Source organism: Helianthus annuus, chromosome 9 (assembly GCF_002127325.2).
Source record: "Helianthus annuus cultivar XRQ/B chromosome 9, HanXRQr2.0-SUNRISE, whole genome shotgun sequence".
Lineage (NCBI taxonomy): Eukaryota > Viridiplantae > Streptophyta > Magnoliopsida > Asterales > Asteraceae > Helianthus > Helianthus annuus.
The window spans coordinates 18,712,761-18,740,504 of record NC_035441.2 but is presented as its reverse complement, the minus strand read 5'-3'; the positions used below and the strand labels follow the sequence as shown (position 1 = coordinate 18,740,504).

Genomic DNA, 27,744 nt, shown 5'->3' with positions numbered 1-27,744 from the left:
GTGGGTAATCAACTGGTTCCAAGCGCGCTTTATCTTCTTGGTCGAACTGGTTGAAACATTGTTCATATATGATATCCGCGGTGCTCTCTGGATCGATGAAAATGTAATCCGTCTGGTAGTGACCAATTACCCCGGAAATGATGATGGGTCTTTTTTCTCTCGGGCCACCTCTTACGATTGGGAAAACAACTTGCCTCTCGCGCCATGAGTCGTCTTGTGCACGCTTATTGTAATTCTTCTTGGCCTTCGCGAACCCCCTTGAACCATATGCGTTTCTATCTTCCGGAGCTTTTTGTTGTCCGGTCCTTCTTCTCTTCGTTGAATTTGGCGGTAGTCACGTTTTCCGCCTTTTACCAGATGAGTAAGCTTTCCGTCTCTCAAGGCCCTTTCTATCTCTTGCTTTAAACTGAAGCAGTAGTCGGTCAAATGACCTGTGTCTTTGTGAAATTCACAAAAAAGGTTGGGATCTTGACCCCTCTTGTTTCGCATCTGTAGAGGTGGTTTGAACTGGTGATTCTCAGTGGCTAAGACCTCGGAAGGGGTTTTTGTTAGTGGAGTCCACTGTTTTTCCCTGTTTTCTCTTTTTACCTCTTTCCGGTGGGCTATCTGGTTGATTGTGTGGCACGCGTCCTCTCTTGGTGGGCTTCTCTCTCTGTGACCGGAAGCTTTCCATGGTTGGCTTCTGCCCTTTCTGCCATGCCGGTCATTGGAGCTATATCCGCGTTGACGATGGTCGTCACCGGTCAACTGTTTATCTGTTTGCACAATGGTTTTCGCTGCCACAATGAAGGTTTCCCAATCTTTGGGTCCTCCGTCTCTTCCTTTTACTCTCTTGATTAGATCGTCGCATTTGACTGCCCTCATGAAATGCGTGCGCATCATCTTCTCGCCCACGTCTCCAATTTCTAAACACTCTTTGTTATACCTCGTGATAAAGTCTTCCACGCTTTCGGGGTCTTTGCGCCATATGTTTAAACAATCAGCAGGGTCTCTGGTGTGTCTTCGCTGCTGGGAGAAGTGTGCAAGGAACTTCTCTCGGAAGTCAATCCACGATTTGATTCTTCCCGCTGGCAGGCCGTCGAACCATATGCGCGCTGCGCCGACGAATGTTTGAGCTAACAGGTGGCACCAAGTTGGCAAATTCCATCCCCCTATTGCTCCTGCCATTAAAAACTTGGAGATGATCGTCTGGGTCTGTCAAACCGTTGTATTTGCCCACGTTATGCGGCAGTTTCGTTTTGTCGATAGCGGCTGTAGCGATCTCTCTGATGAATTTTAAATTCTCAGCCATGTCGTCTGGACGATAGCTCAAGGTGTAATCATGTTCTGCTTTTGGGTTATACCCCGCGCGCTTGGACGGCTTGTATGCTTCATGTTCTGGGTGCAGTCTGCTGAATACTGTGCTCTCCCCTTTGTACGTTGGGTTGTCTTCTTCGTCATCCCATTCCGTGTTCATGTTGCGCGCGCCCAAACGGCTTTGGATCGGCCTTCTTTGCAGGTTAGAGTGTTGTATAAAATTGCTTTCTGTTTCGCCATAAGTGTTGCGCGTGTCGTGCGCACTTGGTTTTCTGACATTCTGCACGGGTCCTTTCTCCGGACGTAAATTCCACGCATTAATCTGCTGAGTTGTATGTGTACTCAGAGATCGTTGTTGTGGGGTGACAAATGCTGAATGATTAGCTTGTGCCTGGAGCAAAGCTTGTTGTGCGCTGAGCTGCGTATAAACGAGGTTTATGGACGCCATCTGTTCGGCATACCATGAAGCCAGAGTTTTTCCTTCAGGTAGCCCTAATAGTGAAGAAAAATTCAGTTGTGCTTGTTCCAATGGAGCTGAGGGGCCAGCTCCATGGCTTGGTGTCTGCATCGGTGGAGGTTTTTGCTGTAACACCCCCGGTGGAGTTTGGAAGGTGGCTCCGTTTGTAGTTTGCGTGATGACCCTAGTGGGGGCCTGGAAAATGGGTCCAGTTGTGGTTTGGCTAACAACTCTGGATGCGCTTCCAAAGATACAAAAAAAATTCATTGTTCGTTTGCCCTTCTTGGATGATTTCGTTCCTTTGGCCCCGTTGGACGTGTGCTGTGTCCGAATGGAGCTCAAAGGAAGAAACTTCTCCGTCTATCTGATGTGAAGGGTTTGTTTCAGCCATTTTTACGAGTGTTTTTCAGAAAGAAAAGAGATGAGGTTGGTTTTGCAAAAAGCGGATGGCGCCAATGATGAAACACTAGTTAACACTAAGGTTAATCAGTGGGGTTATTTCCTCTGTGGGTTCAATCTCTTTTCCTACTCGTGAAAATGACTCGGATCCTGCAAAACAGTAACATAGGTTGAGTAAGCATATGAGTATGATGATGTACGCTAAGATAATGGTATATAAGGGTGTAAAAGTATGATGATGTACACTAAAATAATGGCGAACAAGGGTTCGCTTTTAATTACCATAACACATTTTTAATAAGGTTAAACACGGTTAATGAGGTGGTGGTGAAGCGGTATGGGAGAGACTTGGTGTTCTAAGAGACCCAAGTTCAATTACTGTTTTCCCCATTATTTTCTGCGGCACATGGTGATGATGGGCGAGTAGGCGGTGATCGCTAGTTCAATCCTTGAACAGAGCGAGTTTTACCTCACCTCACTGTCGTGCCTTCGGACAGGGTTTTCCCAGCTCGGAGACGAGTGCATCCCGATGTAGTGAATTTCGCCAATAGCCCATTTGAAGGATTCGTTGGGCGTAAAGAAACAAGGTTAAACAATTGTCTTTTTTTTTGACAAAAAATATTTACTCTTTTTTACTTGGTAAATAAAGTAAAATTAAAAAAATTCAAACACGTGTATCCAATGTTTTAAAAACCGGTTTTTAAATCATACTGGGATGGCCTTAAAAATGGTTCAACCGGTAGAACCGGGTTGTACCGGGTGGTTCAACCAGATGAATTAGTTAACTCTATAACTTCATAGAGATACATACGTACATGAAGTATATTGACATAATTTATCAGTTTTATTTTTTTTTCACTAACATAATAAATTATAATATAGCTATTATCATGTCCTTTTTCTTTTTCAAGTCTCAAAATACAAGCTTTAAAAATAACATTGCTTTACCCGTATAGACATACATACATACATACATACATACATACATACATACATACATACATACATACATACATACATACATACATACATACATACATACATACATACATACATACATACATACATACATACATACATACATACATACATACATACATACATACATACATACATACATACATACATACATACATACATACATACATACATACGTACGTACGTACGCGCGCACACACACCAAAATAACTCTAGAGACTAGAATACTAAAAACCCAAACCAAAATAACCATGGGCCGGTACCGGTATTACGGTTCAAACCGGTATACCGGATTTTACCGCCGGTACGAATCTTATACCGTTTCACTTATTTACCGGGGTGTTTCGTACCGGATTTGCTTCCGAAACCGGTAATACCGGTATAACCGGCCGGTATTTACCGGTTTTTAAAACACTGCGTGTATCACCTTATAAACATTTTTTTTATGATATCCAATTACATCTTTATGAAAAACACCTAAAAAACCAGCTTTAAATTTTTTTAATTTATAAATTTATACAAAGAAAAGATTTTACAAATAACAAACAATAATATTAATATTAAATTAATAGCGTCTTTATGGTTTCACCCAAAATTAGGTCATTCACAACTTCATAAATCACTGTAATTCCCCCAAATCAAAACGGCAAACCCCCCATCTCTCTCTCCCTCTCTCTCTACCTACCAATTTCAAGATTTTAGAGAGAGAAACACACACCCACACACACACACAACCTGAAAGAATGAATCAGTGAGTGAAAGAATCAAAGCAGACCATCAATTTTTCTTGCCTCAAAGAACCCACCTGGTAAAATTTCAATCTTTTTCATCGTTATCATCGCTAAATGGGTTCTTTTTATTATTTTTAATTTTATTTATCCACATTGGTTTTATTCAAAATATGTGATACCCATTTGCCCTAATTGGTTTTCTTTGATTTATTTTATGTGTATTTGATTGTTTATGTTTTATTCATGCATAAAAATTGAATCTTGATAGTTAATTTAATAAAAAATACATTGGTTATATTGAAAATATGTGAATCCCATTTGAAATGATTAGTATTTTCTATAATTAAATTCATGTGTATTTATTTTTTTATGTTTTATTCATGCATAAATATTGAATCTTGATAGTTAAATTTAATAAAAAAAATACATTGGTTTTATTGAAAATATGTGAATCCCATTTGCACTGATTAGTAATTTCTTTAATTAAATTCATGTGTATTTTTTTTTATGTTTTATTCATGCATAAATAATGAATCTTGATAGTTAAATTTAATAAAAAACACATTGTTTTTTTTTTTTTCAAAAAGATTTGAAACCCATTTACACTGATTAATTTTCTTTTATTTGTTACATGTGTATTTTATTGTTTATGTTTTACTCATGCATAAAAGTTGTAAAAAATGAATCTTGATTGGTTTTCTTGTAATTTTGGTGGTTAATTTAATAAAATCACATTGGTTTTATTTAAAATAAGGGAAACCCATTTGCACTGATTAGTTTTCTTTGATTTATTTCATGTTTTTCTGATTGTTTATGCTTAATTCATGCATAAAATTGAATCTTGATTAGGTTTCTTGTAATCTTGGTGGGTAACTTCACATTAAAACTCTAAAAAAATCCATTTTTTATGATTGAAAAATCGTAAATTAAATTAATTTATTATATCTGTTTGCTTACATTTTAATCTATGTAGAAAAAGGGAATCTTGAATCTTGATTGAATTAATGGATACAAGAAGATTACTTGAGAATCAAGGAGATGGGTTGTTCCCAAATTCCGGAATCGGGTTTCTTTGGTGCCCAAGAGACGACAGTTTCTCACAATCTAGCGGGTTTTTCGCAAGTGTGGGTCAGATGGGTAAAGGGGGGTTTGGTGGGGTTACCCCTAACTCAAAGAACACCGACAATCCGGGCGGTATAAAGCTTCCGCTATCGTCGAAATTCGTTTCGAGTACAACAACCGAGTCAAGTTTCCGAGTGGTTGGGGTACCGGAAATCGAGGCCGATGAGGAGTTGGTAGGGGCGTTAAAGAAGAAGAAGAAAAACGGTGGGTTGAAGTTGAAGATTAAGATTGGTAATCCGGGGTTACGGCGGTTGATTAGCGGTGCGATAGCGGGAGCGGTGTCGAGGACGTCGGTTGCACCGTTGGAGACGATTAGGACTCATTTGATGGTAGGGAGTTGTGGGCAGTCGACAACTGAGGTTTTTCAAGATATTATGAAGAATGAAGGGTGGACTGGACTTTTTAGGGGTAATTTGGTCAATGTCATTCGTGTTGCGCCTAGCAAAGCAATTGAGGTATTCAATTTTTTCCATATACGTTCCAGATTATTAGGAAATTTCAGTGAATATATATGTGATTAACGTCTAATTATTGTTTTTAATGATATTTGTTGATTTATGTTACTTATATTTTTTGATCGTAAATGTGTTTTCTGGTTCGTAGTTCTAAAGTTGCCATTTTGAAGGATTCTGTAGTCGACTATTATCGTTTTATTAAAGCTAGAAATATTTTGTAAATTTATATTTTCTTCAATCGACTTTTTTATTAACAGCTTACATGCATTCTCCAAAATAGACCATTTTATCGTTTATAACCAGTAAATCAAAACAAGATAATCAGTTGATTAGGTAGGTGATTATGTATTTATCTCAATTAGTGTTTTTGTCTTTTTGAAATGCCTCTTACATACATCTCTAAAAGGGATATTTGTTAATCCTAAATATAGATATTTAAGACATCTAATTATTGCTTTTAATGTCCTTCGTGTAAAGATTCGACTTGTTTTGTTTTATGGTCGATTTTCCTTAATTTATGATTCTAAAGATAGGGTAAGGATAGTGTAAAAAGGGACTAAAGTGTGAGAAGTGTATTATAACACTATATATAACACTATATAACACCATATAAACACCGGATAACAATATGTAACACCATATAATACCATATAACACTATGTAACACTATATATCATTATATAACAAATATAACACTATAGGTTGTCTGATAGCATGTCTATGATAGATGTATAGTGTTATATTTGTTATATAATGATATATAGTGTTACATAGTGTTATATGGTATTATATGGTGTTACATATTGTGATACGGTGTTTATATGGTGTTATATAATATTATATATAGTGTTATAATACACTTCTCACACTTTGAACACTTTTTACAGGATCCTCTACCTCTAAAGATATCATCTTTTAAATGATTATTACGATTTGTAGAATCATAATTGGATAATCAGTTGTTTAAAGCTAGGGGATAGGCTAATAATTATACTTACATAATTATTAATCATTTTCTTCTCAAACAACATCTTACATGCACCTTAAAAAAGTCTCGTTTAATTCTAAAGAAACCGAAATCATCCATATGAATTTTCCTAAATCACACTCGAAATTGACTAGGTATAAAGGATTTGCCGCTTTGTGTTCTTGCAGTTATTTGCTTATGATACCGTGAAGAAAAATTTGGCACCTAAGCCCGGAGATGAATTGAAAATTCGTGTACCCGAGTCATTGATTGCCGGTGCGGTTGCTGGGATTAGCTCTACCATATGCACATATCCGCTGGAATTACTAAAAACCCGTCTCACCGTTCAGGTACATTTCGCTTTCATCATTTTAAATGATAAAAAATACACTATTGCATTAATTATGTATAGCAACTTTTGTTTTTTTAGCATGTGTGCATATAGATAGTTTATAAATATCAAGAAGCATACTTGATTTGAAAAAAAGAAGCAGCCATACTTGTTTGACTTCTGAAATTGTTTGACTTAATAATTAATTTCTGCAGCCATACTCCTTTGACTTATGAAAATCTTTTGACTTCATAAGTAATCTCTTTTTTATTTGAGTAAATTACGACTTTGGCCCCCCTGTAGTTATATTACTTTTACCCTTTTAGCCCAAAAGGGAATCTTCTTAACATCTGAGCCCCCAACGTCTTTTTTTCTAACCCTTTTGGCCCCTAACACTAACCCCATCCATTTTCTTTTAGGGGCCAAAAGGGTTAGAAAAACAGACGTTGGGGGCTCAGATGTTAAATGATTCCTTTTTTGGGCTAAAAGGGTGAAAGTGATATAACCACAGGGGCCAAAATCGGAATTTACTCTTTTTTTTGGGTAAAGTATGTGTTTACCTGCTGCAATTGGAATTACTTAATTACCCTTTCGCTTAAACCTAATTTGAGAGATTATTCCTGTTTCACATGACGTATCATTGGTGATTTGAAATAAACAGAAGTGACTCTTTATTGACTTTTGAGTTTCTTTGACTTCTTAGATAATTTCTAGGGCTGCGAACGAACCGAACGTTCAGCAAATAATTTGTGAACCGTTTGTGGGAACGTTGGGTAACGTGTTTATTTATGTACGCTTGTGTTTAATAGTTCATTTACGAACGAGCATGAACAGAGGCTGCGTTTGTTCATTTATGTTCGTGAACGTTCGGTAACGTGTTCGTTTATGAACGCTTGTGTTTAATAGCTCATTTATGAACGAGCATGAACAGAGGCCGCATTTGTTCATTTATGTTCGTGAACGTTCGGTAACGTGTTCGTTTATGAACGCTTGTGTTTAATAGCTCATTTATGAACGAGCATGAACAGAGGCCACGTTTGTTCATTTATGTTCGTGAACGTTCGGTAACGTGTTCGTTTATGAACGCTTGTTTTTAACACTTCATTAGTTTTTTTGGTTATATATATTATTTGAATACTTCCAAATTCCGATAAATAAAATCTTTAATAAGTATCAATGCATCATATATTCTTTCATGAACGCTTGTTTGTGTTCGTTTGTTTCCATTTGTGTTCATGAACGTTCGTGACCTAAAATTAACAAACGAACACGGTTCGGTAAGTGTTTATGAACAGTTCGTGAACACATATGTTTCCTTAACAAACGAACACGTTCAGTTCGTTTGCAGCCCCTAGTAAGATTATGTTTTTTTGGTATGTTGTCATTCTATAAATAATCAGTATCTGTCAAGCACCGGTAACCGACATGTAACATATGTAACACGATTACAATCAAAAGCTATGTTGCTAATGTATCTATGTTATTATATAGAGGGGAGTTTACAAGAATCTTGTCGACGCATTTGTCAAGATAATAAAAGAAGAGGGCCCCGCAGAACTCTACCGCGGTCTAACCCCGAGTCTAATCGGTGTGGTCCCATACGCAGCCACTAATTACTTTGCTTACGACACATTACGCAAAACCTACAAGAAACTCTTGAAAAAAGATGAAATCGGTAATATCGCAACTTTGTTAATCGGGTCAGCAGCCGGTGCGATCTCAAGCAGTGCAACTTTCCCACTTGAAGTGGCGAGAAAACACATGCAGGCGGGTGCGATTAATGGTCGGGTTTATGACAACATGTTGCATGCGCTTTTAAGTATTCTTGAGAAGGAAGGTGTTAACGGGTTGTATCGTGGTTTGGGGCCGAGTTGTATGAAGCTTATGCCGGCTGCGGGGATTTCGTTTATGTGTTATGAAGCATGCAAGAAGATATTGGTTGAGAAGGAAGAAGATGAGCCATGAAAAAGGGTTTAATTTATGTTTTTTTTTTGTTGAATTTTGGGGGTTTTGGGTTTTGAGAATAATGGATTTTGAAGCCTTTTTTTGGTTTTGTTAGGGGAGATTTTAGGGGATTATGATGGTATAATGGTAGGATTTCCTTCCAATTTTACTTCTTTTTGAAAGAGTTTTGGGGTGATCTTGAATGCATGTTTTTGGCAAGGTTTTTTTTTTTTGATAATTGCATAAAAATATTTTTTCATTATTTTTTTTTATAACCAATAGCATCACAACTTACTTTTATAGTTGTTTCAAGTGGTTAGGGTGAACGGGGCGTAAGAGTGGAGTGAAATCGGTGACCCCATTCACCTAGGGGGAACACCGCCGCCATCCCTTAGGTGAGTGGGTGAGGGGAGTGAAATGGGTGGAGGTTCACCGAAGAGAGGAGAGGAGAGAGGGAGAAGGAAGGTGGGGCCAATCTAATTTCCAACCAATCAAACCTTTTCTTTTTTTTTTTTTTTGAATAAAAAAATAAGGGGAGTTAAGAGGGGAGTGCCGCCATCAATTTAGGGTGTTAGGGGAGTTTAAGAGGGGAGTTGACGTGGCACACGAGTATTGGTTGGGCGTAAGAGAGGGAACTCACCTATTAGGTGAGCACCCCCTTCACCCTTATAGTTATTTTTAAATATGTTATTTTACATATGATAAATACCTAATTATGTTTTTTGACATATCAAATATGATTTTAGAATTATATTGTTGGGCTTAGAGGGCGCATATACAATATTTTATTGCGACTTTAGGGACCCATTTGGAAGCCCGTGTAAATAAGTGGAGTTGCTCGAGAATTGATACTGTCTTTTTAAGCATGACTTTTTGTAAAAAGCTTAAACGAGTTCGAGTTCAAACTTAGCGTAACCTGAAGTTCAATAAACACGCTTGAGTTTCATATGCTAAGTATGACTAGACTCGCGAGATTAAATAAAACTAGCTTTGAATGTGTAAACGGCCAACAAAATTAGATTTATTCATATTAGGAAGGTGCTAGGCGTCAGATTTTACATACAAGATTACACCGACAAGGCCGAGGTTAACCCCAAATTACATAATAATACCAAGTTCCTCTACTCGTTCCATGACCAAGTTAGCTCTTTCAACCGATTCTTGACCCATAAAAGCTTAGAGATTTAGTTTCTTTCACAACCTTTGATACATCCGGGCTCGCTTGACTAAATATCACATCGTTCCACATCCTCCATATGAACCAAATTACTACCTAGACAATGGCATTTAGAACTTGCTTTTTTTTTCTTGACCCATGACAATTGCATGAAGGTCCAACACATCCCTAAAACTAAAGGCCACAATGGTGGAATCTTGCACCATTGTGTGACCACCTGCCAAATCACTTGGGCGAAGTGACATGACACAAAAATATAATCGTTGGATTCCACATATTCGCCGAAAAAAACCCAACTCTTATTCCCGACATTAACCCCAAGTGTTTAAAAGGAAGTGAACCTTGTTTGCAATGTAGGAGATCCGCCATAATCTGCACTTCTTGACCACTAACCCCCACCGCATATATACTACACTTAGAGAGGTTCACTTTCAATACGGATGTCAAATAGAAACACCTTAAAATTCTGCGAAGATTTAAGGCGTTCTTACTCATTCACCTGTAAATACGACGCCGTCGGCATAAATGAAATGTGAAAGATTTGGACCACTACTAGTACACACCGAAGCCCTTTATAGATCCCTTCTGACACGACTTTTTTCATTATCCCCACAAGGGCTTCCATAGCAATGACAAAAGGAAATAGTGACAATGTATCCCCTCGACGAAGTCCTTGAGTACACTCGAATTCCATAGTCGGGGAACCATTCACCAACGTCGATGCCCTAGCCGAAACAAGGGTAGCCATAATCCAACCCCTCCACCGATCCGGGAAATTCATTTGTGTCATGACCGAGTCTAGGAATTTCCAAGCAATGGTGTCATTTAAAATAAGCGGTCCGTCTGTGATGCTCCTACCCGCCAAAAATGCCGATTGTTCCTCCTATAATAGTTTCCCAATAACTTTTTTGAGCTGATTTACCAAGACCTTCGATATAGCTTTGTTAATCACCCCAATCAAACTAAAAGGTCAGAAGTTTAGAGTAAGCGTGTCCTTTACCTTCGGGATCAAGGCTAAGAACAATGACGTACAACACTTATTTATAGTGCCTTCGACATAAAATTCATTCAACAATCTAACAAAATCACTTTGTAATCCATCCCAACTCGATTTAATGAATTTAAAATTGAACCCGTGGAGCTCGATCCCCAACACCATCCCAAATCGCTTCTTTGATCTCCAAAAGTGTAAATGATGTGACTAGAAAAAAAGCATATTTTTTTTTCTTTCACCTCCACTGGACTAGTGAATGTGTATTTTTTAAATAGTTATTGTAAGTTGTAACTTTAATATTGGAGTTAGATAATTTTTAGTTATAATTAAAGATAGTGAGCTCATTTATATTTAATCCTAGTCAACTCCTTTTATACTTATACATGTTACTTCAAAGTTACAATCATATATTGTTTTGTTTGTAAGAAATCATTTAACCTTACCAACATGGGGAGACCTGGAACTTGTTTTGTTTGTAAGAAATCATTTAATCTTACCAACAGGGAGGCTTGGATGGTGTGCGGGAAGAACTTTCGCACAGGGCCCATGATTTCGAGGGGCACATGTTTTCAAAAAAATCCGATATATACATGTTATTTTTTTTAAATAGTAAGCCCATACCAATTTCAAGTAAGGCTCGTTTACAAATCATTTTTTTATGGTTTAGACTTTAGAATTTAGCCCACCAGATTAATTGAGCTCATTACTAATTGAAAACAAAGTCTTAGATAATATAAATTGTGAAGAGTTGATCCACCAATTTGTTATGAAGAATGCAAGGAGAGTTGCACGAATCATTGGTTAGCTATTAGCTTATTAGTTATTACGGTATGTAACTCATTCGAATACTATAATTTTCTCATTTTTCGTAATTGCATTGTTTATTGAATACTATAATTTTGTCATTTTCGTAATTGTATTGTTTATCGTTAAGGCATAAGGGCACATTTTTCGAGCTCGAACAGGGTATATAAGTTCTCAGAGACGCCAATGCTTACCAACATGGGTTTGTTTGTAAGAAATCATTTAATCTTACCAATATGGGGAGACCTGGAACGGGTCAAGACAAATCATCATAATATAGTATCATTGTGATTTGGGTCAAAATAACTTTGATTAAAATGGGCTTGAATTCAAATGGGACATTTTAGAAAGATTATCAAAATTGGTCAACGTGACGTAAAACCATGTTAAGTAGCAACCGAACAACAATCAAAACTGTAAAAAAACGTAAAATTAAGACACAAGTTTCAACACCAAGTGGCTCACGTGCCGTAAAACATAGAGGAAGTCAAATTTATACCGAAGTGTATCAGAAAGTCAAGGGGGCAAAAAAACTTGAGGGACAAAATGTGACCGCCAAACACCGTGCTAAATAGCAACCGAACGACAACAAAATTTAGGAAAAAGGTGTAAAACAAAAACAAACATAAATAAACTTGTAACACCCCAGCCCGAAAGGGCTGACGTGTCACCTACTACAGTAACCAGAGACATTTTAAAACTTAATTCAAATAAAACATAACTCCAAAGGTTTAAAAATCTAAAACCACACAACGGTCTTAACGAAAATAAAAATGTCTAAAATCCAAATAGCAATTTTATTTAAACTCCTTATTTGCAACTCTAGCCATTTAGTTTTCTCTCCTCGCACTTTTCCCCAAGTTCCCCTGAGTACTTGTTTAAGAAACAAGAGAAAACAACAAAAGAAACACGGCTGAGCCAAAAATTGCCCAGTAACGGAAAAACAATAGCAATAACGGTAACGATCAATACGGTATTCGATCAATGGTGAAACGATACTATGCCAATAACAATGTAACGATACAGTCAACACTAATCCATAGTCAATCAATACGAAATGAATCTATGTGGAAATACCCATATGAGCCAATGATAATAAACAATAAGCAATGTGTACATTAGCTGCAGTTCCAATGTACCAATATGTAGAGGGGATGTGGGCACACACACCTATCCCAATACCAATAAATAACAATAATATCCTAGGATCGATCCATACGCCTCTCAATAATCAATAAACCATAAATTCTAATATAGAGACGCCGTGAACTAATCACACCGTCACGGATGGTGCACGTCATCGGTGCCGGTGATGACGCCCTATGTCCCCATAGGTGGATGTGCTCGGGTATTGAGGTCAATAAAACAGTACACTTAAGTCAACTAGTACAATAATGACTTCTATGGCAAAGATCAATGATTAATAGGAACATACGATAATGAGCTTAAGGAATTAATCTATCGCATGTGAATCAATGGAAACAATTCAATTCAATTCAATACTTGAGGAAACAACGATAACGATCCGATGACTAGACACTAAAATAATGATACAAAATGCTAAGAGAAAAGACCACAGAATCCGTACCTTAGCTTATACGATAATAACACAAAACTCAACGACGTCCTTAACTATCACCAAAGCCTACATAACCATTACATTTTAAATTAGATTTGTTGTACAATTGCTACCTTAATTGTTTAACTTGTTTATTTAGGATATCACTATTTAAATACAGGACTTATTTTGTTATCCATGTATCTGATTACTGCTATTTCATTAGTTCATGAATATATATATACTTACGTTGTTGGCTTTAAATTTATGTTGTGAGTAATAAAATAGAACTTAAACATTGAAAAAAAAAGTTTCTGTGGTTCGGGAGACATGTAAATATTTCTATATTCATAGTATTGCATTAATTAGTCAATTGAATTTTATATCACCACCACACTAGACGTCCAGATTGTGAAACTTATATCAAATGTTCATATTTTAGCATTAAAATTAAAATTTATATTTAAATGAACATGAATGTTCTCACTATTTAAATACTATATACTTCATATGGCCACATTTATTGGATTTAATTAATCAACTAAAAGGAAACAAACATATCGGCATATGTGGTGGTGTCCCACACTTATTAAACAATACATTACTTTTACTCAATCTTCTTCGTCAATTTGCAGAAGTATTCATACCTTCATTTTTCTTTGAACAAAGCAAACATACATTCATTTTATTTTATGATTACTTATTAAAAAAAACAAGAACATAAAGGCAAAGGTTGAGTATCCCCCCGTGTGAAGAATGAAAGTAGAGTGAACCGAATCAAGGATGGTGTAGAGACCGTGGTGTATCGGAGTGGGTTGAACGTCCAAGTAGACAACGGTGGCTGGGTTTCGCGCTGAGATGAGAAAGAACCACAGCGATGGATCAAACCGGGGGTGTACGGTGGCTGCCAATATCGCCGGAATAATAATCAAAAAGACGAACTAAACAATTATATCCGAATTCGAATAGGTTTCGACTTTATACCTTAATCGTCAAACAGAGGTGATCGAACAAATGATTTTGATCTTGCGAGTGATCAAATAGAGACAATCAAAGTGATCGAAAGACTGAACTTGAAGGCGCCGTAGACTCCAACCGATGCTACAACGGTGGCGACTCGCCGAACGTAGACTGCAACTTAAACCGGAGTGGAGGTTTGCGGTTTGGGTGATGGTGTTTCCGGGAATGTGTGGTAACCGAATGGGGTCGTGGGGGTGTATAAAACGGCTATTCAAGCCGATTCTTCAGCCTTTCAGTTGGAAGTGATAAGACCACCCGTAGTGGGGCGGTATTTAAAAAAAAATTGAAAAAAAGGCCCCAAAACGCCCCATTACACCCGGCGTTGTCCGGCGTTTTTTTTTTTGAAAAATTTGTTGTTGGCGTTATAATTAAAACGCTGAATTGGTTTGTGGAATTGTTGACCTACCAATCACTTACCCACATGTCTCTGACAACTTTTGAAAATAGTTGTATTTCGTGTGCTTTTTTTTTCATTAAAAATAATATGGACGTTATTGGAATAATGCCCCACTACACCATTTTTGCAATAATGCCCCATACTGACTGGGATGACACGTGTCGAATAATGCCCCATGATGGGGGCATTATTTTGTTCCACCACTATACATGATGTAATGAGGTTTTGTTATAGGTATTTTAGATGCTAGGGTCTGACACAGATCGAACCATAGTTTGGTTTATATTATTATTATTATTATTATTATTATTATTATTATTATTATTATTATTATTATTATTTGACATAATTTTTATTAACCTTATTATTGTTCTCTCGTAACTACTAGGGTTTAAAGTTACATATATTATGAAAACGTTAGGAATTATTATTATTATTTTTTTTTTATTATTTCACGTATTACAATTTTACCCATCTTAAAAGAAATTTCGTCCTCGAAATTAATCTTACAAAATACAAAATAATTGACACTAACATTATGGGTACTTCAATCCTCTTCCCTTTAAAAGATTTCGTCCACCAAATTTGAAGGATATTAATAGGAAAACAATAAACACAGTGTAGAAACAATACCAGTAAGTCAATGAAAACAAAAATTAAAAATAAATAAAAAAAAAAACATACCACAGGACGGTAGGGATAGGAGTTCACTATATAGATGAATGAACTAAGTTTCGAATAGCCGTGGATATTGAGAACGGATCGCATCCTCCGATTCCCAAGTGGCTTCACGTTCAGGGTGATTTGTCCATAAGATTTTGACAAACAATATGGATTTATTACGCATAACACGTTCCTGTCGATCCAAAATAGCTTCGGGTTCCTCTTCGTACGATAAGTCCTCATGGATCTCATGTAACGGATAGTTCACAACATGAAGAGGATGGTAATTATACCCGCGTAACAACGATACATGAAAAACATTATGCACGTTAGATAACTGTGGAGGTAGAGCTAACCAATATGAAACTTCGCCAACTTTCTCCAATATCTCAAACGGTCCGATGAAACGTGGACTCAATTTCCCTCTTATGCCAAAACGTCGAACACCTCTGCATGGTGATACTTTCAGAAACACTTTTTCGCCAACATTAAATTCCAAAGTTCGTCGGTGACGATCTGCATAGCTTTTCTGTCTACTCTGAGCTTCCTTGAGTTTCTCACGAGCAATAGTAACCTTTTCATTTGTGATTTGCACGAGTTTGGGCCCCTCAATCAAGTTTTCACCAACCTCCTCCAACATATGGGAGCTCGACACTTACGCCCATATAATAACTCAAACGGTGCCATGTCAATACTAGCTTGCCAAGTATTATTGTAAGCAAACTCTACCAAGCATAAGTACTCATCCCAATTGCCAGTCCACTCCAATGCACATGCCCTAAGCATGTCTTCCAAAGTCTGAATAGTACGGTTAGACTGCTCGTCAGTTTGTGGATAGAAAGTAGTGCTAAACCGTATCTTAGTACCCCAAGCCGATTCTTCAGCCTTTCAGTTGGAAGTGATAATGAGGTTTTGTTATAGGTATTTTAGATGCTAGGGTCTGACATAGATCGAACCATAGTTTGGTTTATATTATTATTATTATTATTATTATTATTATTTTTTTGACATAATTTTCATTAACCTTATTATTGTTCTCTCGTAACTACTTGGGTTTAATGTTACATATATTATGAAAACGTTAGGAATTATTATTATTATTATTTTTTTTATTATTATTTCACGTATTACAAAACTTAACTTATTTAAGTTTTGTGAAAAAAATTTAAGAAAACAAAGTTTTATTACTAATTGTAAAATACCTTAAAACAACACCTACAAAAGACAAAACTATAAAATAAAAAAATGTAATATTTTCTTTCACAATGTTACGAATTAATATATTGATAATTTTTTTAGCGAGAATCATAGAATAGAAGCATAAGACTATAAAAATGCCACATATCTATCTATACTTTCTATAAAAGGATAAATCCAAGTGACATAAGAAAAGCTGATGTGTCAGCAGGAGAGGGTGTCCAACAAGTCTTTTCTTATCTCATTATTACATCACAAAGCCTAATATTAAAAGACTTTAAAATTCAAAGTTGGCCCACATTTAGATTCCAATGGTCTGCCCATTCAAAATCTCTATTATAATACGAACCACTGTCCATTCAAGCCACTGTAATCAAAACCATTGTCCATTCAAAGGTCTGCCCATTCAAAAGAATGTAATGAAACCACTGTAACCAAACCACTGATGATTAAAAATTCAAACTTCAAAACCTCTGACGATTCAATATTATGGCTCCAAATTCAAAATTCAAAATTATAGTGGCTCCAGATATATAACATATCATCTTCTTCAATCAATTACTCTCTTTAATCAACATCTGTCCTCAACATTTTATAATCAAACATCTGTTCCCAATTCAAATTTTGGCTCCACATTCAAAATTCAAAATTCAAAATTCAAACCATATTCAAAATTCAAACCATATTTTCTAATTCTATAAATAAGACATAATTATCTGGCTGCACATTCAAATCTCTCTCGCTGATATCTGCAAGCGTGTCTCTCTCTCTCTCTCTCTCTCGCAAATGCATCTTTCTCAACTCTCGTGATTCAGCCGTTATTCTCCGATTACACAATTTTGTTCGAATGTTTGATGATTCTGTTTACATGTTATCGTTCCGGTATCATTGTTCCAACATCCTCGTTTCAATGATGTTGGCCATCACACATCAACCTTTCAAAGTCGATGTTGCAATGTAATTGTTGCAACATCGTGAAAAGTTGCATGTGTTACATTCTTTGATGGGAGAGTTGCAACTTCAACCGACGATATGTATCTTCTATCGTGAAAAAGTCAGTTGTGCTACACCAGTTGAGAAGAGACCTTTGCATTTTAGGTTTGTTTCTTATTTTTTATTAACTGTTAAGATGCATGTATGAATTATTAAAATGAACTACTACAGAGAAAAATAGGAATTTAATGAAATATTTATAAAGTATTACACGCTAGGGTTAACACTTGCTAAGATTTCGTAGACTCTAGCCTTTCTCCATGTGATTTCATGCTCTCTTTTTAATTTCAGGTCAGTTAGTATGTTGCAGATTTTCTGATCCTGTTCTAGAAGTTGTGTAAGAAACTCTTCTGCATTCTTCTGGAAGTCTGATGGAGGAGAGTGGAGGACTTCATCGAGCAATGCTATGCTGTTCCAGGTTTTGTTGTTATTAGTGTTGTTGATTATGTCGACTTTCCTGTTTACTTCTTGGTTTGTTCTTTGTTCTTTGAGTGACCACATCGAGAATTGTGTTTTAAGATCGCTGGTGTCTGACCAGTGGTAGAAACTGAACTTTGCCACGTAGATTTTTTGTAGGTGTTCTGATTTGGAACTATTTTTGACAGGAAGTGATTTGTAGGACGAGTTGTTGATGTTTTGAATCAAAACTAATCATCGGTTTTTTATAGAGTTTAAAAAACGCGTTTACATGGTAAATGAATCGTTTAATTGTAATTTTCATAATCTGCTTTTGTTCTTTGAATTTCGATATTTTGTCCCTTGGGTTTCTTGGTATTTAATTTTACGGTTTTCCCATAAAAGTTGGGGTTTTGAAAAGGTTTTTGCATTAAAAGACTGTTGTTTTGAATTTTACATTAATATGTTTATATATATTAAATCTACACATTTTCATAATTACAAAGTTCAGTATATAAACTCATAGTCACTTCACCTGTTTTTCATCACGTTTTCCTAAGAAGATATCATACTTTCTGGAAAGTCGAGTAATATAGTTTATTCAAATGGCCTCATTCACAGATGCAAAATCGAATGATTTCAAGCAGCGTTTTGTCAGGCAAATCGAGGAACATGTGTATGAAGACATGGCTACTCTTCAAGAGTTGAAGAGATGTTTTGATGGATTGCAGGTTGGCCTATTCACTAGAGAGCAGGTTTCCAGAGATCTTATGCGCATGCCTTCAACTTCCGTTCGTGAGCTTTGTGTTGTTAGTAATATAGAGTGCGGTGATAGAGACGTGGAGTTCATGGCGATGCTGAAGGACATACATCGAGAAGTTCAGCAATCGATGGAGTTGAAGCTAAAGTTTCTTCATTCTTGTTGTTATTGTTAGATTTGAACTTTAATGTTGTTCAGTATGTGATGTAATTATTGGACTTTTAATTTTATGAATAAATGAATAAATTTTAAACTTATGAATCTATGTTGCCTTTTAGTTTTACTTATTTAGTTTTTTAGTTTGATTTAGTTTAATTATTGGTAAGTCAACAGAAGTTTAATAATCTGAAGGGTTGGTTTGATGGTGAAGAGATAATGTTGATGTTGAATTGTGTCTGAACATCTGTTTGGTAACTTGTAGGATCGTTGTTTGACTCGACTGAGTCGATCAGAAGAGATTTATATCCGTATCAAAGGCGGAATCAGTGAAACGGACGTGGAAACAGCTTGATACTATAATATCTGTCACATATATTGATTATAACACTGTTTACAACCTGAACAGATTTTGGCAGCACTTCGTTACAGATCCGGAAGTCGTTACGAAATGAAATGAACAGTGCACTGTTTATAGGATGGTGATTTCGCTCCAAATGACCAAGGGACACTTTTGGGCGAAATCAGATTTCGGGCGGAATCAGGTTTCGGGCGAAATCAGAAGTTTCTGATTTCGCTCGAACTGACATTCTGCACTTACAAGCGAAATCAGCACATTAATCTCTAAGCTCTGGTTCTCGAACCTCGTGCACTGATAAACCTAACCTATCCTATTACATTACATGATACAAGACGAAGTCAATAGACGTGATGCACTAACAGACTCCCCCTCGGATATTGACGAAGTCTTCAGTGTCTAGTCTTCATCATGACACATCTTCAGTCTTGATCATTCTCCCTTCTCATTCAAGTTGTAACATTTTGAGCATCCATCAATCTTTCTCTTCTTCAGCATCTTCAGGATCTTTTCCTGGCTCTTGCTGTAACACCCCGTGTTTTCCAAAAGTCAAAGTCAAGAGTTGACTGTTATTGGAATTAAAGATTAATAAAGATTTATTTCATTTTAGTTTCATTTTGATTTTCATATTATTTGGAGTAAGTGTTGTATAATCAAACTAATCGACCGATAATCGAACTGTGAATCAACGACCGACTGTGAATGATAGGAAGTAACAACGCAATAAAGCTAGTCAATCAATAATCAAGGTGAATCGAATCAGTCATCAAACTCAAGTGTGGGGATTTTAGTACTTCTTATACGTGTGTGTGTGTGCCTTATGTGTTACTTGTGCATGTTTACTTTTATGTTAAAGTGTGTGGTGAATCAATCAAACCAATCAAGACTCGAAGGTGAATCAAACTCAATGGGAATCGAACCCGAAATGGTTGTAAGGATGCTTGTATGTTAGATATAGTAGTTGAGACTAAAAGTAATTTGATTAGGAATTCTATCATTCTCAAATCATCGTTCATCGAAGTCGAAATATCAAAAATCGTCGCGAAACACTCTAAACCAGGCAAGCCGATCGAACAGGGCAACCTGATCGAACAGGCTAGCCGATCGAACAGGCTGTTCGATCGGACAGCTGCTCGATCAGGGATGCTGTTCGATCAGCTGACCCTTTCCTCTTTTGGAAGCCTATAAATAGGGCTGTCCTTGTCAAACTTTCCACTTTTGGAAAAGCTCTGACCGACCAGCCTCTTCTTCTCACTAAATCTCAGATTTCTCTCAAACCGGTAAGTATTTCGCTCTAATCCTTGTACGTTTTTGTTCATTAATCGATTCTCCATCTTTCTATCTTTCAAAACTTGGATTTCAACCATGAAATCACTAAGATCTAGGTGTTCTTGAGTGATGTCATCATGGTGTTCTTGGTGTTCATCAAGAACTTCATGTTCTTGACTTCATTCAACCATGAATAACTTAGACCTAACCGATTTCCACATAAATAACCTAAAATCTTCCAAAGATCTTAACATTTCACGGTGGAAAAGGATTGGAAGATGGGTTTTCATCTATCTTTCAACTCTTTTACACTCAAAAAGGTGAAAACGAGACTTGAACCGATTTACAAATCTATCTAAACAAACACATGGTTCAAGATTCGGGTTCTACCGAGAGATATACCGATTTCGGGTTAAACGTTAAACTTAGGTTCCAAACCGTCTATGACCGAGTTTGGGTGATTCCTGCTCGAGTCAGTAGGCTAAGTGGGGACTTCAGTTTTGTGGTTCAACTCGTAGTCAAAATATCTCTAAAACATCAACAATGAACGGGAATAACCAAGTGTTAAGTGATAGGTTAACCGAATCGAGAAGCTGGCCGAACGGCTAGGCTGTTCGATCGAACAGCCCAACCGAACGACTATGCCAGCCGATCGACTAGGCTAACCGATCGACTAGCACTTAGTCCCACAAACTCACAAAGTGTAGTATTGACGAGGTACTGTTCGATCGACTACGCCACTCGATTGCAATCATTACTGCTCGAATCATGAGATACTATACTTCAAAACACTTAGACTTTTCGAAACATTGGAATGTCACCCGATCGAACATGCCAACCGATCGAGTGACATATTTGAAAAACAATGAAGTACTAGCCGATCGGTTGGGCTAACCGATCGAACAGCTGTTCGATCGGCCAACTTGAAAGGTAGTACAAACCATCATACACAAACACATCCTTCACATCAAAGGAAGAAACAATCCACTTGAAGGAACCAGCCAATCGAGCCAGCCGGCCGATCGAATGGATGTTCGAACGGACTTTCAAACCAATCGAACAGCCCACTCGATCGAACTGCTGTCCGATCGAATGGCCTACTCGATCCAAGTACATTGTTTACTTTTTCCGCGTTACTCATCGTTGTGTTATCGAACTATTCAGGCTAACCTATTCTCAGTGCTCCCTTCAATCCACGATCAACCACTGTGAGTATACTCGATCCCTTTTTGCTTTCAGCACTTTTGGGTGTTACATACGTAATCTATCAAAATCACAAACAACACAAACTATTTGAACGCTAACCTACTTGCATGTATTACTTGTCTAAATGATTGCTGTTTATTATGTTTACACGTGGAATGCTATCTGCCTGCTTTAGCAACGTAGTACTATAGTTTGGACTCAGCACCCGTTCACACGGGGGTTGCTAAGGACAATTACTTGCATGGATTACGGTGGTAATCATGTATCGCGAACTGTCTCGGACAGTCAACCCGAAGTCATTGGTATCGATGGTCCCATGTTGATAATTTACATGCATCGTTTGCCCTTGTGTACGTGCTTGGTTATGCGTAAACTATTCGAACTCTATATGCTATATCAAACTTGTGTACTCACCTTTACATTATATGTATTGACTTTTATTTTAACGTATGTGACAGGTGTTTAAGCTACTAGCGTGCTAGGGAAGCGAGGCAATAATAAGCTTCTAGGAGCCTGTGACCTTAGGACAGTGTCCACATACCTGCTCCAGGGTCATAATTATCTGTAGATCTTGTACTGGCACCTGTAGTCAGTGAGATCTATAGTTAGCCGTCTAGAAGTCTTAGAACAATATTTAATTCGGTCTGTAATAATTAAGAATTTGAGTTGTCGGAACAGTTCCCATATTGTTTAGTTGATTTCTATGATAACTTGTTATTATTTGGGACACGGTATGGGACGTGTTATATAACTGAATTGTATGATAGTTGTTGTGGAAACTTCTGAACAATCTGTTTCGCTCAGTGCCGCGCCCCGATGATTCCGCCATCGGTTGGGGTGTGACAGATTGGTATCAGAGCCATAACTATAGGGAATTAGGTTAGACACGATCTAGTCCGGATCGCTGTCTTAGAGACCTAGACTATAGTTAGAAACCAAGAGACCAAGTTTATGTGCTTATTTTATGTTGTTTCCTTCTATTCTATCATTACATCCGAACTCCGAGCCAAATTTTGTAATTTGGACGGGATTAGGAGTGAAACCCGCAAATTCCTGCCTAAATTACAAATTTTTGCCAATTATTTTGTGCGATTTTCTATCAACAAACGGGGGAGAATTATACCAAATTAGGGCTGAAACCCGTAATTTGATGAAAACTTTCCTCTAAAGTTTTCTTAAAACAAGGAAGAAATTGCTAAGCTAGGGGTGAAACCCTAACCTTGGCAGTTATTCCGACTTTATTTTATCTCGCCAAGGCAATTGACGGACTCCAACGACCTGAACTCACGAGTATGGCCTAGAATGCGCATGCATAATGCCCAAGAGTCGAGGCAGAAACATGTCCCCTAGAGTCGAAAGTGACGACAAGTCAACTGTGAATAGTTAAATTGCCATGGTTAGTCAAAGTCTAGTAGCCGCAGACAATCCATTTTCCGATTTAAGTGTTGCTTCGTTGATTTTATGTGATTTACCTGTTTACGTGTTTTGAGATTCGTTGATTACTCCATTTGTTATCAATCTGCGTGACCTTTGTTGCTATTCTATCTCGATTCAAATCCCTGTTGATGTGATCTAAACGAAACCAGTGTGCTATGCTACGCTATACGACTAAGATAGACGATACAATGTGGTGCTATCCGATACGCAAAACGAACGGCACTCGACTTGTGGTTATAGGTTTCTGTTTTCTGACTACCTCTGTGATAAAATTGCGTACGTGTTTAGGAAATTAAGTGCCCTATTTGCTTAAATTGCTTCTGTGCTTATGTGCCCTAATTGCTTCTGTGCTTATGTGCCTCTATGATTATGTGCTTATGTGATTATATGTGTTACGTGACGAGAGATGCGACGTGATTCTAAGCTTTAGAGATCTAAGAACGTGTGAGACTCGAATTCGTTGTGTTGAGCCTGTGACGATGTCTATTGCAGACCATGTCGTCATCTGGACAACCTAGATCACGTTCGCGTCTTACCCGCCAGGAGAAAAGAGATCGACGTCTGGCTGCTATCATCTCTAAGACCGTGGCGAAGGCCGTGAGTGAGGTTTATGAGAACGCCAGCAAATCATCTGAGATGTCACAAGCTGATGCTCCGAAAGAATCCAGCAAGACTGCTTTTAGCTTCAAGCAATTTAAGGCATGTGGGCCAAAAGAGTTCACCGGCGAGGATGGTCCAACGGCTATGTTTCACTGGTTTGACTCGATAGAAGTCACCTTTCGTCAAAGTGGATGCCCAGATAATCTCCGGACTCTCAATGCTACTGGCGTCTTCCAGTCCCGTGCTTTGGACTGGTGGACTGCTGAAAGAAACAAGCGCGGAAACGACGCAGCCTATGCTCTGTCATGGAAGAAGCTGAAGGAAATCATGATCGAAGAATACTGTCCCTCCCATGAGCGTCATAAGTTGGAGGATGAATTCTGGGGTATTAAACAAGACAAGGGTGACAACGCCGGTCTCACTGCTCGCTTCAAGCAGTTAAGCATCATCTGTCCAGACCAGGTCAAGACTCCCGACATGACCATCAAAAAATACATCCGCGCTCTTCCTGACTGTGTAGCGGATTTTGTCCTAGCTTCAAAGCCCGCAACGATTGAGGAGACCTACCTGCTCGCCGCTGAGATTAATGACAAGCGGGTGAAGGCTGGTTTCTGGGATAAGCAAGTCAAGCCCCTGCATCAAGTCACCGCCGCATCAACCGACAACCCTACTACTCAAGCCTCCAAGTCCTCGAGAAGAAGAAAGAAGAACAAGAATTGCGCCGCCGCAACCAATGCTGCTCCTCTTCAGTCAGTACCGCCACAACAGCAACAACCACAGCGCACTGCGCCAGTGATCAATGCGCCGCCGGCTAAGCGTGCGTACACCGGCCCCCACCCACTCTGTGCTACATGTTCTTATCATCACCCGGTGGGTGTGGCCTGCCGTTTCTGTGTCCACTGCAATGTTTACGGGCATTTCACTGCAAATTGCCGCTATGGTCCTCGTCAAACGCAAGCTCAAGCCGCTGTTAACCAAGCCCTGCTACCTGCCCCTCAAGCTCCTCAAGCTGCACAGGCCCCAGCAAACAATGTTCGGACCTGCTTTGCATGTGGTGACCCTAACCACTTCGCAAACCGGTGCCCGAACAGAGTGGTGAAACAAGAAGCTCAACAACCCCAGCAACAACAACAGCAGCCTCAACAACAAGCCGCTCACGCCAGAACTTTCAACATCAACGCACGCCAGGCTCAAGCTGATAACAACGTGGTCAATGGTACGTTCCTTGTGAATGGTATATATGCATCATGTTTGTTTGATACTGGAGCCGATAACTGCTTTGTGTCATTTGAATTTGAGAAGCTTCTTAGACGTAAGCGCTCTTATCTTTCGTCACCTTTCGAAGTAGAAGTCGCTACCGGAAGAACCATTGCTGTAAATTCTGTGCTCCGTGATTGTACTCTCGAGCTCAACAATCATATATTTCCGATTAATCTCATTCCAATGCGGCTCGGAAGTTTCGATGTCATAGTAGGCATGGACTTTCTTCGTGAAAACCGTGCTGAAGTTGTGTGTTCCGATAAGATGATTCGTTTTGTGCTAGCTAGTGGTGATATTCTATGTGTTTATGGTGAAACTACTGCAAAAGATCTCAAGCTCATGTCATGTCTTCAAGCTCGCAAATATCTCCGCAAGGAATATCGAGCCTTCTTGGCCAACATTGTTGTAGCTGAGACGGACAAGGAAAGGAAAGTTGAAGTCAAGGATGTCCCTGTTGTCCGAGAATTTCCTCAGGTGTTCCCTGATGATCTTCCTGGATTACCTCCAAGCCGTGATATCGACTTTCGAATCGACCTTATTCCAGGAGCTAACCCAGTGGCCAAAGCTCCGTATCGACTCGCTCCATCTGAGATGCGAGAACTCTCAAACCAACTCCAAGAGTTACTTGAAAAAGGCTTCATTCGCCCGAGCACTTCTCCATGGGGCGCACCAGTCCTTTTCGTCAAAAAGAAGGACGGGTCGTTCCGGATGTGCATCGATTACCGGGAATTGAACAAGCTGACCATCAAGAACCGATACCCCTTACCAAGAATCGATGATCTGTTTGACCAACTACAAGGTGCTCAGTGTTTCTCCAAGATTGATCTACGTTCAGGCTACCATCAGTTGCGGATTCAAGAGGAAGACATACCCAAAACCGCCTTTCGAACCCGATACGGCCACTACGAGTTTGTTGTCATGCCTTTTGGTCTGACCAACGCACCCGCGGTCTTTATGGATCTGATGAATCGCGTGTGTAAACCGTTCTTAGACCGTTTCGTCATTGTATTTATCGACGATGTCCTGATTTATTCCAGATCGAGGGCCGAACATGCGCAACATTTGCGATTGGTTCTCGAGTTGCTTCAGGGAAACCAACTCTACGCCAAATTCTCCAAGTGTGAGTTCTGGTTGGAGGAGGTTCAATTTCTGGGTCATATTGTGAATAGTCGGGGTATACACGTTGATCCTGCAAAGATTGAGGCAGTCAAGGGATGGGTTACGCCAAGGAATCCGTCAGAAGTTCGCTCTTTTCTCGGATTAGCCGGTTACTACCGGCGATTCATCGAAGGATTCTCAAAGATTGCTGTACCACTTACCTCCCTTACTCATAAAGACAAGCCTTTTGTGTGGGGAAACGCGCAGGAGACTGCTTTCCAAACCCTCAAACACATGCTGTGCCATGCACCAGTTCTTACACTGCCGGACGGAAGCGATGACTTCGTTGTCTATTGTGATGCTTCAAACCTTGGACTTGGCTGTGTTCTCATGCAACGAGACAAGGTTATAGCTTACGCATCTCGACAGCTCAAAATCCACGAGAAGAACTATACAACCCATGACCTCGAGCTAGGCGCAGTTGTCTTTGCCTTAAAGATTTGGCGACACTACCTGTATGGTACAAAGTGTACGATCTTCACCGATCACAAGAGCCTACAACATATCTTTAACCAGAGGGAACTCAATATGCGTCAACGCCGATGGGTAGGACTTCTCAACGATTACGACTGTGAGATCCGTTATCACCCAGGCAAGGCGAATGTAGTTGCAGACGCCCTCAGCAGAAAGAATTACGTGATAGGTGTTCGAAACATCCAGGCTCAGTATAACCTCGAAGCTCTCATCCGCGAAGCACAACACGCTTGCCTTAACGAGCGTACGTTGAAGAAAGAACGAATCTATCACGACGGGACTCAGCTCGTGAGCAAAGCCAACGGGATATTCTATTATCTGGACCGAATCTGGGTTCCGAGGAGGACAGAATTGCGAAAGATCATCATGAACGAAGCCCACAAATCCCGATATTCCATTCATCCCGGTGCGGACAAGATGTACCAGGACCTTCGCTACAAGTACTGGTGGCCTGGGATGAAAAGGGATATTGCTCTATATGTTGGTAGCTGTTTAACTTGTGCAAGAGTCAAGGCTGAACACCAAAGACCTTCAGGCTTACTCGAACAACCGCCGATACCCGTATGGAAGTGGGAAAGCATAGCTATGGATTTCATAACTAAGCTTCCGACCACGCCATCAGGTCACGACAGTATTTGGGTTATAGTCGACCGTCTAACCAAATCAGCCCACTTTCTGCCAATACGAGAAGACTATAAGGTGGCCAAGCTAGCCCAAATCTACACCGACGAGATCATTAAGAATCATGGTACGCCTCGAGACATCATTTCTGATCGCGACGCTCGGTTTACATCGAGATTGTGGGAAACTTTTCAAGCAGCTCTTGGTACGACGCTGAATTTGAGTACCGCATTCCACCCGCAAACCGACGGGCAGACGGAAAGAACGATTCGTACTATTGAAGACATGCTCCGTGCGTGTGTTATCGATTTTGGTGGTAGTTGGAGCAAACACCTACCGTTAGTCGAATTTTCGTACAATAATAGCTATCACTCCAGCATCGAAATGGCACCTTTCGAAGCCTTGTATGGTAGGAGATGTCGCTCGCCTATTGTATGGCACGAGGTCGGTCATTCACAATTGACTGGGCCCGAGATTCTGCAAGAAACGACTGACAAGATCCACCAGATAAGGGAAAATTTGGTAAAGGCCCGGGACAGACAAAAGATGTACGCCGATAAACGACG

At 38.9% G+C, this 27,744-nt stretch overlaps 2 protein-coding genes across 2 annotated transcripts; one reads left to right on the top strand and one right to left on the bottom strand.

Annotated features, from left to right (window-relative positions):
- Window positions 1-3,722: 3,722 nt before the first annotated feature.
- On the top strand, window positions 3,723-8,904 carry LOC110877337 (adenine nucleotide transporter BT1, chloroplastic/mitochondrial). The gene is made up of 4 exons (XM_022125480.2): window positions 3,723-3,938; window positions 4,835-5,438; window positions 6,594-6,755; window positions 8,228-8,904. The coding sequence occupies exons 2-4, from the start codon at window positions 4,866-4,868 to the stop codon at window positions 8,699-8,701; spliced, it is 1,209 nt and encodes a 402-aa protein (XP_021981172.1). The 5' UTR covers window positions 3,723-3,938; window positions 4,835-4,865; the 3' UTR covers window positions 8,702-8,904.
- Window positions 8,905-15,357: 6,453 nt separating this feature from the next.
- Window positions 15,358-15,933, bottom strand: LOC110875424. The gene has a single exon (XM_022123623.1). It carries the CDS (start codon window positions 15,931-15,933, stop codon window positions 15,358-15,360), a length of 576 nt encoding a protein of 191 aa, XP_021979315.1.
- Between the last annotated feature and the right edge of the window lie 11,811 nt (window positions 15,934-27,744).

Bases quoted from the DNA above. Each gene is read 5' to 3' on its own strand.
- LOC110877337 (XM_022125480.2), top strand. From the start codon at position 4,866: ATGGATACAAGAAGATTACTTGAGAATCAAGGAGATGGGTTGTTCCCA. The intron at 5,439-6,593 runs GTATTCAATTTT...GTGTTCTTGCAG, and splicing joins CGCCTAGCAAAGCAATTGAG to TTATTTGCTTATGATACCGT. The intron at 6,756-8,227 runs GTACATTTCGCT...GTTATTATATAG, and splicing joins AAACCCGTCTCACCGTTCAG to AGGGGAGTTTACAAGAATCT.
- LOC110875424 (XM_022123623.1), bottom strand. From the start codon at position 15,933: ATGTTGGAGGAGGTTGGTGAAAACTTGATTGAGGGGCCCAAACTCGTG.